This window comes from Dama dama, chromosome X, assembly GCF_033118175.1.
Source record: "Dama dama isolate Ldn47 chromosome X, ASM3311817v1, whole genome shotgun sequence".
Lineage (NCBI taxonomy): Eukaryota > Metazoa > Chordata > Mammalia > Artiodactyla > Cervidae > Dama > Dama dama.
Window position 1 is genome coordinate 23,084,448 of NC_083714.1, and position 15,705 is coordinate 23,100,152.

A 15,705-nucleotide genomic window follows, 5' to 3' on the forward strand; every position below is an offset into this window, starting at 1 on the left:
AAAGAAACCTGAGTGCTGAAGAATATTGTGCTTTTGAACTCTGGTGTTTGAGAAGACTCTTGAGAGTCCCTTGGACTGCCAGGAGATGCAACCAGTCCATCTTAAAGGAAATCAGTCCTGAATATTCATTGGAAGGACTGATGCTGAAGCTGAAACTCCAATACTTTGGCCACCTGATGCAAAGAACTGACTCATTGGAAAAGACCCTGATGCTGGGAAAGATTGAAGGCAGGAGGAGAAGGGGACAACAGAGGATGACATGGTTGGGTGGCATCACTGACTCAATGGACATGAGTTTGAGTAAACTCCGGGAGTTGGTGATGGACAGGGAGGCTTGGTGTGCTGCAGTCCATGGGGTCACAAAGTGTTGGACATGAATGAGCAACTGAACTGAACAGCACTGAGCATGGCCCAGCCCATCAGAACAAGATCCAGTTTCCGCTTCAGTCAGTCTCTCCCATCAGGAAGCTTCCTTAAGCGTCTCATCCTTATCCCTCAGAGGGCAGACAGAATGAAAACCACAATCACTGAAAACTCATCAAACTGATCACATGAACCACAGCCTTGTCTAACTCAATGAAACTATGACCCACAGCGTGTAGGGCCACCCAAGACAGATGGGTCATGGTAGAGAGTTCTGACAAAACGTGGTCCACTGGAAAAGGGAATGGCAAACCACTTCAGTATTCTTCCCTTGAAACCATGAACAGCATGAAAAGGCAAAAAGATAGGACACTGAAAGAGGAACTCCCCAGGTCGGTAGATGCCCAATATGCTATGGGAGATCAGTGGAGAAATAACTCCAGAAAGAATGAAGAGATGGGGCCAAAGCAAAAACAACACCCAGCTGTGGATGTGACTGGTGATAGAAGTAAAGTCTGATGCTGTGAAGAGCAATATTGCATAGGAATCTGGAATGTTAGGTCCATGAATCATGGCAAATTGAAAGTGGTCAAACAGGAGATGGCAAGAGTGAACATTGACATTTTAGGAATCAGTGAACTAAAATGGACTGGAATGGGTGAATTTAACTCAGATGACCATTATATCTACTACTGTGGGCAAGAATCCTTTAGAAGAAATGGAGTAACCATCATAGTAAACAGAAGAGTCTGAAATGCAGTAGTTGGATACAATCTCAAAAACGACAGAATGATCTCTGTTTCCAAGGCAAACCATTCAATATCACAGTAATCCAAGTCTATGCCCCAACCAGTAATGCTGAAGAAGCAGAAGTTGAATGGTTCTATGAAAACCTACAAGACCTTCTAGAACTAATACCCAAAGATGATATCCTTTACATTATAGGGGACTGGAATTCAAAAGTAGGAAGTCAGGAGATACCTGGAGTAACAGGCAAATTTGCCCTTGGAGTATAAAACAAAGCAGGTCAAAGGCTAACAGAGTTTTGCTAAGAGAATGCACTGGTCTTAGCAAACACCCTCTTCCAACAACACAAGAGAAGACTCTACACATGGACATCACCAGATGGTTGACACCGAAATCAGATTCATTATATTATTTGCAGCCAAAGATGGAGAAGCTCTATACAGTCAGCAAAAACAAGAGTTGGAGCTGACTGTGGCTCAAATCATGAACTCATTATTGCCAAATTGAGACTTAACTTTGATAATACTGATAATTAAGCTGTCAGTTCAGTTCAGTTCAGTCACTCAGTTGTGCCTGACTCTTTGAGACCCCACAGACTGCAGCACACCAGGCTTCCCTGTCCATCACCAACTCCCAGAGCTTGCTCGAACTTATGTCCATCAAGTCGGTGATGCCATCCAATCATCTTATCCTCTGTTGTCCCCTTCTCCTTCAATTAAACTCTAGCTAAAAGAAGAAATGTTAGATTAAAATAATATCATAAGTAGTTAAATATTTACTGTTCCTTTGGTATCCTATTTCTTATGGTAAAATATTAAATTCACATATTAATAAGGAAAACAACTGGTCCTGAATATTCAGGCTCCCGGGGGAACACAATAATGAGTCATTTTTAAAGCTGGACAGCTTCACCCTTAATCTGCTCAGGGAATAGGAACACAGTCATTTTTCAATCATCTTTCTATAAAATGAATGTAAATTTCTTATTAGTCTGTTCTGAAAATGGAAATGGCCTTTTAACATCATTATGATAAATATTTGTGCAAGAAATTCAGGCATTAACCTAATATATAAAGAGGAAAGGAGGTTCAGAGTTTCAGTTTCACAAGATGAAAAATGTTCTGTAGACGGGGGTGTTGATAGTTGCATAGCAGTGTGAATGTACTTGGGCTTCCCTGGTGGCTCAGTGGTAAAGAATCCACCTGCAATGCAGGAGACACAGGAAACATGGGTTTGATCCCTGGGTCAGGAAGATTCCTTGGAGGAGGGCATGGCAACCCACTCCAGTATTCTTGCCTGGCGAATCCCATGGACAGAGGAGCCTGGTGGACTACAGTCCGTGGGGTCAAGAAGAGCTGGACACAACTGAAGTGGCTAAGTATACATGCACATACGTGAATGTACTTAATGCCAATCAAGTGTACATTTAAAATGGTTGATAGCATAAATTGTATGTTGTGAATATTTTTACAATTTAAAAAGTAAATAATTTTTAAATAAAAGAAGAAAGGGAAAACCACCCTCTAATCCCACTGCTTAAGCTGGCATATAGGATTCATCATTCATTCATCCAACAGATAATTCCTGAATGCTTGCTGTGTGCCAAGCACATGTGTAGGCACTGAGGACACATTAATGAGCAAAACAAGATCTTTCCCCTTGTGGAACTTACTTCTAATGGGAAAGAAAGAAAATAAATTTTAAAAAGCAGGGGAATATGTTCCATATCAGATGGTGATAAAAGACAAAGAGAAAAATAAGGCAAAGAAAGGTGATTATGAGTCATGGGGAGGTTGTAATTATATATAAAGGCGACCTCACTGATCAAGTGACACTGAAGCAGAGACCTGAAAGAAATGAGGGAACTGTTATGGAAATTAAATAAATAGTCTTGTTTAGGCTTCAGAAATTAAACAGATTAAATTTTATTTAATAAATAGTCTTGTTTTAGGCATAAATAGTCTTGTTTAGGCATCCGGAAGTTGGTGATGGACAGGGAAGCATGGCATGCTGCAGTCTACGGGGTCACAAAGAGTCAGACACGACGGAGGGACTGAACTGAACTGAGGCTTCAGAGACAAAGCAGAGCAGGCCCTGACTGGGAGTGACTGCCTGTTGTGAGTGCAAGACTTACAGCACCATAGATAAGATGGGGAAGAAATCTTGAGATTGTTGAGACCCTGGAGGGGGCCTGGCCAACCAAGCTCCAGGATTAGCAGCATTCCAAGTTTTACAAGACAAAATACACAGCATTAACATAAAACCAGGCTTGCAATTTGGTCACAGATTGATGATGAAATCAGTTTGCTTCAGTCCTGGGATTATAAGCAGGAACCCAGAACTGCAGTCTTTGAAGTCTCACCCACGGAGCAGATGTGCTGCTTAGGACCCTTTCCCAATTGAGATCCCAGATGTGCTGTGACACAGGACTTCCCAGCACTGTTTAAGTGTGGATATTGGTCAAAACCCAATTTGTTGATGTATTCTCTGCTTTTTCTAGTTCTCTTTTCTTTTAACATTAGTATGTTGAAAGTAAGGTAGATAATTCTCTAATAAATATCTATATCATTTATTTGTATATAACAAATGACTTATTTTGTTAACAAATCCTTTGAAATTGAGACAAAAGTGAAAACTTTCAGCAAAATAGGAGTAAGCCATGTAGAAGGAATAGCCAAGGCCAAGATCTCAAGACAGAAGTAGGTTTGGCAAGTTCAAGGAACAACAGAAAAGCCGGGTTGACTGGAAGAGAGGAAGTGAAGGGAGAGGAGCAGGAGAGGAGGTCAGAGAGGTGTGGAGGATCCCGATTGCACAGGTCTCTGAAGACCATAAAGAGGACTTTGGATTTTACTCTGAGTGAGGATAGAAATCATTGGAGCATTTTGAGCAGAGGAAGGACCTGATATGGCTTCAGCTTAAAAAACATTACTCTGGTTGCTGCATTGGGACTGAACTGAAAGTAGGCAAGGCAAGAAGCAGGGAGGAAAATTAGGAGGCTAGTGCAGTCACCCAGGTGGTAAATGATGGTGGCTGAGACCAGAGTGGTGGCAATGAAGATGGGGAGACGTGCTCAGATTGTGTACATATATGGATGGTGGAGCCAACAGTATTTGCTGAAGGGCTGGATGTAGGCAGAGGTCAATCTAGGCTTTGAGAGGCCTGAAGCTTGTACAGTTTGTGGGGGGATGGTTCTCTGTTCATAAGGATACAAAATTAGGTACAAAATGAATATTTATTTATAATGAGAAAAGAAATCACAATATCTTACAAATTTATAAAAGCTGACAAATACTACAAACATCAGACAATTTAGAAAATAACCTAATATTAACTTCCTAATACACCCCTACAAAGTCTTTTACTATATATATAAATTGTTAGTATAGTTGTTTATTATTAGTATACTAGTATTCTAGTATACTAGTATATTAGTATATCTATTGTATACTATTTTGAACTGTGGTGTTGGAGAAGACTCTTGAGAGTCCCTTGGACTGCAAGGAGATCCAACCAGTCCATCCTAAAGGAAATCAGTCCTGAATATTCATTGGAAGGACTGATGCTGAAGCTGAACCTCCAATACTTTGGCCACCTGATGCAAAGAACTGACTCATTGGAAAAGACCCTGATGCTGGGAAAGATTGAAGGCAGGAGGAGAAGGGGACAACAAAGGATGACATGGTTGGATGGCATCACTGACTTAATGGACACGAGTTTGAATAAACTCTGGGAGTTGGTGATGGACAGGGAGGCCTGGCGTGCTGCAGTCCATGGGGTCACAAAGTGTCAGACATGACTGAGCAACTGAACTGAACTGAACTGATACTATTAGTATATAATAGTATAGTTGTATACTATTTATTCACCTGTTCATATGATAATTTCATAATATTTAATATAAATAATAGAAAGATAATTTTCTCTTCCAGCACAGTTGATCAAAATTTCTATTTTAAAAAATCTACAAACAATAAATGCTAGAGATGTGCTCAGTCACTCAGTCGTGACCGACTCTGCAACCCCATGGACCCCACCAGGCTTCTCTGTCCATGGAATTTTCCAGGCAAGAATACTGGAGTGGGTTGCCATTTCCTTTTCTAGGAAAAAGAGTGTCTAAATTACTGGTGAAGGTATGGAGAAAAGGGAATCCTCCTACACTGTTGGTGGGAACGTAAGTTGGTGCAGTCACTATGGAGAACAGTATGGAGGTTCCTTAAAAAGCCAAAATTAGAACTACCGTATGACCCTGCAATCTCACTCCTAGGCATATACTCAAAGAGAGTCATAATTCAAAAAGATACATACACCCCAGTGTTTATAGCAGTGAATTGACAATAGTGAAGACATGGAGGCTAACTAAATGTCCATTGACAGCTGCTGCTGCTGCTGCTAAGTTGCTTCAGTTGTGTTCGACTCTGTGTGACCCCATAGACGGCAGCCCACCAGGCTTCTCCATCCCTGGGATTCTCCAGGCAAGAACACTGGAGTGGGTTGCCATTTCCTTCTCCAATGCAGGAAAGTAAAAAGCGAAAGTGATTTCGCTCAGTTGTGTCCGACTCCTAGCGACCCTATGGACTGCAGCCTACCAGGCTCCTCCGTCCATGGGATTTTCCAGGCATGAGTACTGGAGTGGGGTGCCATTGCCTTCTCTGTCCACTGACAGAAGGATGGATAAAGAAGATGAGGTACATATATATAATGGAATATTACTCAGCCATAAAAAATGAAATAATGCCATTTGCAACAACATGGATGGACCTAGAAATTACCATACTAAATAAACTATGACAGAGAAAGACAAAAATCATATGATATCACTTATATGTGGAATCTAAACAGTGATACAAATGAATTTATTTACAAAACAGAAACATACTCACAGACTTACAAAACAAATTTACAGTAAACTTACAGTTATTTATCCTTCCTACCACACAGAGGTGGCAAGAAGGAAAAATTAGGAGGTTGGGATTAACATACATACACTACTATATATAAAATAGATAAACAACAAGGACCTACTGTAGAGCACAGGGAACTATACTCAATATTCTGTAATAACTTATAAGGGAAAAGAATCTGAAAAAGAATAGATATATGTGTATGTGTAACCAAACCACTTTACTGTACACCTGAAGCTAACAGAACACAAGTCAAGTATAATCCAATATAAAATTTTTTAAAAATTTATTTATATTTTATTATCAATACTTTTATTTCCTTTTATCATTGATAGACCTTTTAATTGCCATTGTGTTAATAATAAGACAAGTTTTGTGAGGCTAGTCTCCTTTCTTTCTTACATATTAACTTCCCATCATATTTAAATTCTTGTTCATCATAAATTCCCAAAAAGGGGAGGGAGGGGGGATTGGGATGGGGAACACATGTAAATCCATGGCTGAGTCATGTCAATGTATGGCAAAAACCACTACAATATTGTAAAGTAATTAGCCTCCAACTAATAAAAATAAATGAAAAAAAGTCATCTTGAAATCACAAAAGAAAAATAAAATGCAAATGTTTTCACAGAAAAAAAATACAAAACTGACCTGAAAATTAGGCATTTATATGAGCAATTTGAATGCACTTAAACATTGACACAGCACCACACTGAGTTATGCAATCGTTTAACCTAATCACTCAATATCCCATATATTGAGTGCATGCATGCTAAGTCACTTCAGTCGTGTCCAACTCTGTGTGACCCTATGGACTGTAGCTTGCCAGGCTTCTCTGTCCATGGGGATTCTCCAGGCAAGAATACCAGAGTGAGTTGCCAATGCCCTTCTCCAGGGGATCTTTCCGATCCAAGGATCAAACCTGTGTCTCTTACGTCTCCTGTATTGGCAAGTGGGTTCCAGTTATTGATTAACATGTTTTGGCTTTTTGTGACAAGAAAATTTGTTTCTTCAGGCTAGCAACCGTGTCTGTGATACTTTCATGTACCATTTTCATCAGAAACTGCCAGATTTCATCAGAGCAAGATGAGTCAGATACACTAAAATATGATCCAATATGTTAAGATGCATAAAATATGCAAATTCATTAAAAAAATCACAATTTGTAGTACTGCTACAGGCTGGTTCTCTGCAAAAATAGAATTTCTGATATGTTCTATTTCACAAGATTCCCACAAAAACTTGCTGTAGTCACTATCAAAACACTATGGAGTTTCCTCAAAAAATTAAAAATAGAACTACCTCATGATCCAGCAATCCCACTTCTAGATATATATCCAAAAGAACTGAACTCAAGCTCTCAAAGAGATATATGCAGTCTTATGTTTATTGCAGCATTATTTACCATAGCTAAGATATAGAAACAACCTAAATGTCCATTGACATGAATGGGTAAACAAAATGTGATAGAAAGAATACATGCACACACAATGGAATGTTATTCGGACTTAAAAAGAAGGAAAACCTTTCACATGACACAACATGAAAAAGCTTTAAGGACATTATGCTAAGTGAAATAAACCAATCACAAAAAGATAAGTATTGCATGGTTCAACTTATATGAGGTATCTAAAATAGTCAAACTCAGAAGCAAAGAGTAGAATGGTGGTTGCCGGGGGCTGGGGAGAGGAAGTAAGAGGGAGTTTACTCTTCAATGAGCATAAAGTTTCAGCTATACAAGATGAATCATTTCTAGAGATCTGCTGTCCAACACTGTACCTAGAGTCAACGAAAATGTGTTAAACAATTTAAAATGTGTTAAGAGGGCAGGGCTCATGTTAACTACTCTGGCCGCAATTAAAAGAATGGATGGTGCATTCAGACTTGCATATGCCACTTTATTGAGTATTCTGTCACATTACTGACAGCAGGAAACTCCCATTCTGAATCCTCTATATATAGTTTTACATGTCCAGTGAGCGGAAGAATTTTCCACAGACTGGTTTCTGCTCTGTACATTCCCAACCTTATTTTTTCTCAACTACACATATTTCCAGTGCTGGTGCTGCAGGACACATTAGTACCAAGATATGATCTTTGGCTCCACACCATTAGTCAGCATAGTGTGAGCAAAGAGTATTCCTGGATGCCATTCCTATGACAAGATGGTTAGCAGTGATACAGAAGTGACTGCAAGTCAAGTAAAAATATCTAATCAAACCCCAAAGAAGCATAAACCCAATTCAACTTCCCCTTTCTATGACCACAAAGTGTCCACAGCCACCCAATACCAACCCCAAGACAAGAGGAAGGACAGCAGAGGGGAAGCTGGAGTGTAATGAGACAGCTATGTTAACTGATGGCAATTAAAATATTTCACTTCTGCAAAGTTTACAAAAGCTGGCAGCCATGTCATCCCATTGTTGGGGCCTTGTAAGAAGCTCCCGTAAGTGAGGAACTCTGACACTTAAGCTTAATCAGCCTCAGAGTAACTGTAGTACTTGATGTGGAGTGAGAGAGAGGAGTCGAGAATGGTGCCCAGGTTTTGACCCTGAGCAGCCAGGTGAGTGGAGTTGTCATTTACTGAGATATGGAAGCTTAAGAGAATGGAATTTTTCGGGTGAAAATCAGAAGTTTGTTTTTGGACAGAAGTGTAAGATGTCTATTAGGTCGAGGAAAGATGGAGTAGGCAGTTGGATATATGAGTCTGGAATCCACGGGAGAGGGTCAGCTTAAGAAGTAAATCAGAGTGACAACAGCACATGAGATATATTTAAAGCCATGAGATTGGATATGGAGTGAGGAGAGAGAGTGAGAGAGAAGAGGTGGAGCAGGGCAGAGTCCTGGGAAACTATTGCTGGGAAGTTGGGGAGAGGAAAAGGATAAATAAAGGAGACTGGGAAAGGAGTCAATGGGACTGAAAGAAACCAGGAGAGTGTGAGGTCCCAGAAGTCAAGTGAAAAAAGTGTTTCCAAGTGGAAGGAATGATCAGCTATTTCCAGTAATGTGCTGGCTGAGAATTGAAAATGAGACGTAAGATTAAACATCAGCTTCGTTGAGGTCAAGGTAACAGAGAACTTGCAAAGAGTTGGCTGGACTGAGTCAAAGTATGGAAGGAGTAGAACTAGAGACAGTAGTCATACTTGCATGTTTTAGAAATGCCTTTTCCCAGTAAAAAGTTCTTGGGATTGTTTCCTATTAACACATATAGATCTATTTCATTATTTTAAAAACTTATTTTGTGTAAGGATCACTATAATTTATTCCTCCAGTTCCCTTTGGATGGACATCCAGGCTGTTAATCTTGGTGATTATAAACAATCCCACCACAAATATCTTTGAATATACATTCTTGTGCACATGCAAAATATGTCTCTAAGATTCTGAATTCTGAAACTGCTAAAGACTACATTAGTCCCTTGGTATCCACAGGGGATGGTTCCAGGACTCCCTTGTGTACCAAAATCCAGGCATGCTCAAGTCCCTTAATAAAATGGTGTAGTATTTGCATATAACCTAGGCACATCTTCCTGTATATGTTCAATCATCTGTAGATTACTCCTAGTACCCAACAAAATGTAAATAGTGGCCAGAGCATGGGAAGTTCAAGTTTTGCTTTTCAGAACTTTGTGGAATTTTTTTCCCAAATATTTTCTATCTGCAGTTGGTTGAATCCTCAGATGCAGAACCCCCTCAGATATGGAGGGCTGATTGCATGCACACTTTCAATTTTAACACAGACTGTCAAATTGCCCTCAAGTGACTTTCTCATCAGTAACATGAGAGAACTACTCTTTCCCCACACCTTTCAAAGCACTGATTTATGTCAATGTATGGCAAAAACCACTACAATATTGTAAAGTAATTAGCCTCCAACTAATAAAAATAAATGGAAAAAAATAGAAAATAAATAAATAAACAAAGCACTGGATACTAATAATCTTTTAATCTTTGCCACCCCGTTTTTTTAATAGCAATGTTATTTTAATTTGCATGTCTTTGATCATCAGTAAAGAAGAACAGCCTTTCATATTCATTTTCATTTGCATTCCTTCTTTTGTATTACAACTGGGGCCTCTGCCAATTTTTCATTTGAGCATATCTTCTTTTATTTTATTCAATTTGTTAGAAACATATCATATATGTTGCAAATATTTTCTCCCCAAAATGTGTTTGACTTGCAAAATTATTTATGGTGTTAACCGTCCATTGACAGATGAATGGATAAAGAAGATGTGGTACATATGTGCAGTGGAATATCATTCATCCTTTGAAGGGAATGAGATAATGCCATTTGCAGCAACATGGATGGACCTGGAGGTTACTGTGCTAGGTGAAGTAAGTCAGACAGAGAAAGACAAATATCATATGATATAGTTTATATCATATGATATAAGAAAAATCTAAGAAAAATATACAAATGAACTTATTTATAAAACAGAAACATTCACAGACTTAGCGAATGACCTTATGGTTACAAGGGGATAGGCAGGTGGTGGAGGAATAGATTGGAAGGTGGATTAACATGTACACACTGCTATATTTAAAACAGATAACAGGGAACTCTGCTCAGTATTCTGTAATAACCTAAATGGGAAAAGAATTTGAAAAAGAATGAGATATTTCTATAGGTATGAGAACACCTGAAACTAACACAACATTGTAAATCAACTATACTCTGATATAAAATTAAACATTTTTGAAATTATTTATGGTTTTTTTATAGAGCTTGGGTTTTGTTTGTTTTTCCTTTGTAATGTGTCCCAAGCTTTCATTGTTTTCATTTATTGGTGTTTCCCATCAATGTCACATCTGATCGTTTTTTAACAAGAGCTGAAGAAATAGATTTTAAGATTATTAACCCAACGCTTAGACAGAACACGTTCTCTTTCATAGCTAATCAGACATCTGCAATGGGGACAAAATTGCCCCTTCCCAGCCCCAACTTTAATCAAGATGTGTCTCTTTACATTGTTGGCAAAGACTCCTACTGCCTAATTGAGACTTCTGTGTACTCAGTGAATGCTTCTGTGTGTTTGGCCTCACAAAACCCAGAGGCTAATGGGACCACATGCTTTCTCTAACAAACACAAGAACAAATACAAGAACGAACACAAGTAAAGCAGCCTATTAGACTTTTTCATCCCTTTTATAAAATACATATGATATTTTCAGCATGCAATTTGCATAAAATAGTAGCAATGCAATTTTGAAAGTTTGAATGGATTTTGGTTCATTTCATGTATAAAGCACACTTGAAATAAAATGCTTCTGTTCCAAAATTTTTTTTAATCATGCTTTTTCAAGCTCTTTAAGTAAGAGGTTTTTGCCTTCATGGGCTAGAAATCACAACTAGCCCTTTAAATCAAGTGGCTTCCACAGTATCTGAATACTGCAATTTGAACTTTCTTTAAACCTAAAAGCTGAAACAAAAGAGTTTCAGTGAGCTGAATTTTTACAGTAATTTTCTTAATAATTAACAAGTCAACTCAAAAAACTTGCTCTTAACCATCTATAGAAGAAAGATTCCTCAATCTTGTTTCTTTCCCAAAGTAGTGCAGGTGTTTCAGAGGTACATTTTGAATTCAGTAAGTGTCCAAAGTTGGGAAAACCAAATAAAGCATCCAGACTCAATTATTGCAAAAAAAAAGTTTACAAAATCTCTTTCAGATTATAAAAAACTGTGAGGCTGTTAAAATATTACAGTGCAGAAACAGAGACTTAAATCCTTCTCATTAAGGAAGCAAAACTAGGAAAAAGAATGTTCTCTATTTAAATTTTTTCCCTCATACTTATTATCCTGGATGGCTGGCTTTGAGGTTATCATATAAAATCTACAACCAGTGAGAATTTACAATAGAAGAAATTACCCCATTCACAATAGTAGTAAAACCCATAAAATATCTAGAAATAAATAAGAAATGAGCAGAAGAACTTATACAAAGAAAACCCTTGTGGAACATAAAATAAGACTTTAATAAATGGAGATATATTTTATTCTTAAATAGGTAGACTGAACATTAGAACAACTTTAGTTCTCCCAAACATTTCAGTTCTTTCTAGAAATCCAACACACACCCAACCAAAATTCTAGAAGTGAATTCTCTGAAGGGAGAGATGGAGAGCGTGACAAAAATCATCATAAAATACATTAAAATCTGGGAAAGAAGGGTAATAAGTGAGGATTAATCCTGCCAGATAGTGAAGTATATCACAAAAAGTGATTAAAAGAGTGTGAAACAGGAGTTGACAGGAATTGGCAGTTTAACAGATAAGAATGGAGTATAGAAATAGACTTAAATATATGGGAGACCATAGTCCTATATGATAAAGTTGGCATCTGTTAATTCAACAATTATTTCCTGAGTCATATCTGATGTAGACCTGCAACACTCAAAATTTCTACCTTGAATGTAGCTTAAATTCTTGTGGAAAAAAACAAAAAAGCAATAAGTAAAATATATAATATATCAGACAGGGATCAGTGCTATTGAGAAAACTCATGCAGGAAAGAGAGATGGGAGGTGGAGGGACTGCAATTTTAAATAAAGCAGTCATCTCTGAGAGGGTGACATTTCAGCAAAGACCAGGAGCATGAGCCATGTAGACACCCAGGGAAAGAGTAGATCAGATAGGGTGAGGTTTCTGAACATGGACACTGTTGAGTTTGGGCCAGATAATTCTTTGCTGTAGGAGAGGCTGTCGTGTGTATCATAGGGTGTTTAGCAGGATCCCTGGCCTCTACCCACTGGATGCCAGTAGCTACCCTCCTCCCGGTTGTGACAATCAGAAATATCTGTAAAGACTTAGAGAACGAACTCATGGTTGCTGTGGGGGATAGTTGTTAGGGAGGGTTAGTTAGGGAGTTTGGGAAGGTCATGTGCACACTTAATATATTTAAAATGGATAACCAACATGGTTTCACTCTAAAGCCTTTGCAAAATGTCTACTCTTCAAGATTTATAAAAAGGACTTTAGAAGTTTCTGATTTTCATAACATAATACTGAACTGAGTAAAAAAAAAAAACTGAAAAATTCTAATAAGAAACGTGATGAGGAACCCTCCCCCTGCCGGCGCCTCAGAAGGCAGGTGAGGGTAGTCGTGGACCTCGAAGGGCCCGGCCTCGGGCGGCTGGAATTGCGGCCTCGATACTGCTGAGAGCCTCTGCAGGGCGGGGAGGGCTGGACGCCGGCCGGCGCATCGGGGACCCGGGAAGAGCGCCTGGGCATTTGACCATTCATCAAGAATTTTGTATCCAAGGCACAGAAGTTTGTTACCGAAGATGATGAATGCTGACATGGATGCAGTTGATGCTGAAAATCAGGTGGAACTGGAGGAAAAAACACGACTTATTAATCAAGTGTTGGAACTCCAACACACATTTGAAGGGCCTGCTCTTTTGAATTTCTTGCTAATGCAAAAGTACAAAATGATGAATTGTTTGGAAACTGACTGCCTATATCCAATCTGTCTGCAAGAGTAGATGCAGTTAAGGAAGAAAATCTGAAGCTAAAATCAGAAAACCAAGTTCTCGGACAATATATAGAAAATCTCATGTCAGCTTCTAGTGTTTTTCAAACAACTGACACAAAAAGCAAAAGAAAATAAGGGATTGATATCTCTTATGTCTTATGGAATTGCTGCTGATCTTTTTTTTCTTTAAAACTTGGATAGATCCCAAAAGTTATAGTACTTTTGTTTGTGGCTTCACTGAGTATTTATGAAGATAATGTCAGATCTAGGCAAAATTAAGAGCATAACAGAAGACTTCCATGAGTTTGTGTATTATGTTAGTCTGTGAAAATGTGCAAATGTAGAGACTTTATAATTAGAAATGCATATATTTATGAAACTTGAAAATGAATGTTTTATCAAATTTGTTTTGATCTATAGGGTTAACATTGTCTTATATTGTAGGCATAGAGATACAAGCAAATAACTAATGTGTTGTGAAAAAGTAACCAAAATCATGTACTGAATGCACAGCTTTATGTACCCTGTCTACCATCGTGTGCCTCTTTTCCATTTGCTTTCTTGCTGTTTTTCCTTCCCCTAAGGAAAAAATTGGTTTCACATTTGTAAAAAGTAATTTCAGTAGCTAATCATCTAGGAGAGTAGTCTGAACTCTAACTGTTGAAACTTAACCAAAACTTTCTCAGTTAGGGCTTAATTTATTATGTTTAGTAGTAAGGATAGTAGTTTTCTCTTTCATTAATTGAAAATGGAGGCTATAAAAATGAAGATTTTTCTTCGAATTATGGTATGGGGAAGATTTTTTACTGAAAACTTCCTTTGCACAAAATAACCCACTTGGTATCTGAAAAGATGAGTTCTGGTTGTGTGTGTGTTTGAAATAGAAATTTTTGAGGAAAAATAGAAATAGGATGGGAAAAGTACTTGGTAAGTACCTGTAACCACTGCAAATGTTTCTACTCCAGATTTATGTTCTCTCTGGCACAGATTGGATTTTGGAAGGAATATTTTTAAAAATGAGTTAAGTTTGGCTAACCTTATGTAAACCACACCTGGAAGAGAATAGAGTTTGGTCTCAGGTTTATTTGTAGTACCCAGCAGATCAACTTGGCAAAGTCCATTAAGAGTGGATTAGTATCAGAGTCATGAATAAGATGGGAGAGTTTTACATGTAAACTAATTGATGATTTCTCAGCATTTTATCTACTTCTCCCAGACATCTCTGCAACCCAACTACTGGTTTGCAGAATTTTAGTCATTTAACCGTTTTTTAAAATTTAGTTGAGTAGGTTCCATTTGGTAAGGAAATCAGTAGTGTTAATTAAAATGTTAAATAGGAAAAGAAATCCACTAATATAGCTTATAGTTATTAAATTTAGGCTAATCATGAAATAATCTTATGTTTGTATTGGTGTAAGATTTGATGACTTTAGCTATTTGAATATATAATAGTCATACTGCAAACATTTTGCATCTCTTTGTGACCTAATTTTCAAACATTTAAAATTGTGTTGCAGTTACGCTTTTCTGTTTAATAAAAAGCTGTTTCAAAAAAAAAAAAAAAAGAAACGTGATGACTTCATAAAGCTGTTAACAAAAGGGATTAATTTACATAGAACTGAATAAACTGGTAAATATGGTTGCAATTTTTATGGTTTCTATTTCAAAGGATTACTGGTTTAAATCTGGGTTTTCCATATATAAGAAAAACTTCTTCAATTAATTATGACTTCCAGGAGTTTGGTAGATTATGCCTTTTGGAACATATATCCTTTTCTCTCTACCTGGTTGATCCTGGCAGTAACATATGCTGGTGTCAAAGATTAGGCCATGCATCAGTGTGTATGCTCTGTGCAATGAAACTGTAGTTAGCTCATTAAATCAGTTATGGTTCCTTTGGTCACTTGATTACTGCAGTTGGATTACAAGTAGTTACACTAATCATTGTTTAAATTTGTTCTTTGTTTTCAAATTGTGCTTTGCATCTCCCTGCTGCTCTATGTCATTGTCTGCATTACTTATATCTTGTTTAATTTATAAGATTGTTGTCTCTTGCAGTAACCGGTGTGTATTCAGGCCTCCAATAAAAGTTCTATGGCTAAACATTTTGAGAAAAATCACATTTTTAACGTAAAATAATTGTAATAGTGTGATTCTAGGTATGAGAAGAAGCAACAAGGGAAAATGTCTCCTGGATTATTGTAGACAGATTCCAGAGAA

General features: G+C 37.8%; 1 protein-coding gene across 1 annotated transcript; it reads left to right on the forward strand.

Annotated features, from left to right (window-relative positions):
* The first annotated feature begins 12,128 nt into the window (after positions 1–12,128).
* LOC133052567 (short coiled-coil protein-like) lies at positions 12,129–15,016 on the forward strand. Its single transcript, XM_061137527.1, has 3 exons — positions 12,129–12,182; positions 13,112–13,400; positions 13,478–15,016. Exons 1-3 carry the CDS (start codon positions 12,129–12,131, stop codon positions 13,618–13,620), a joined length of 486 nt encoding a protein of 161 aa, XP_060993510.1. The 3' UTR covers positions 13,621–15,016.
* The last annotated feature ends 689 nt before the right edge of the window (positions 15,017–15,705 follow it).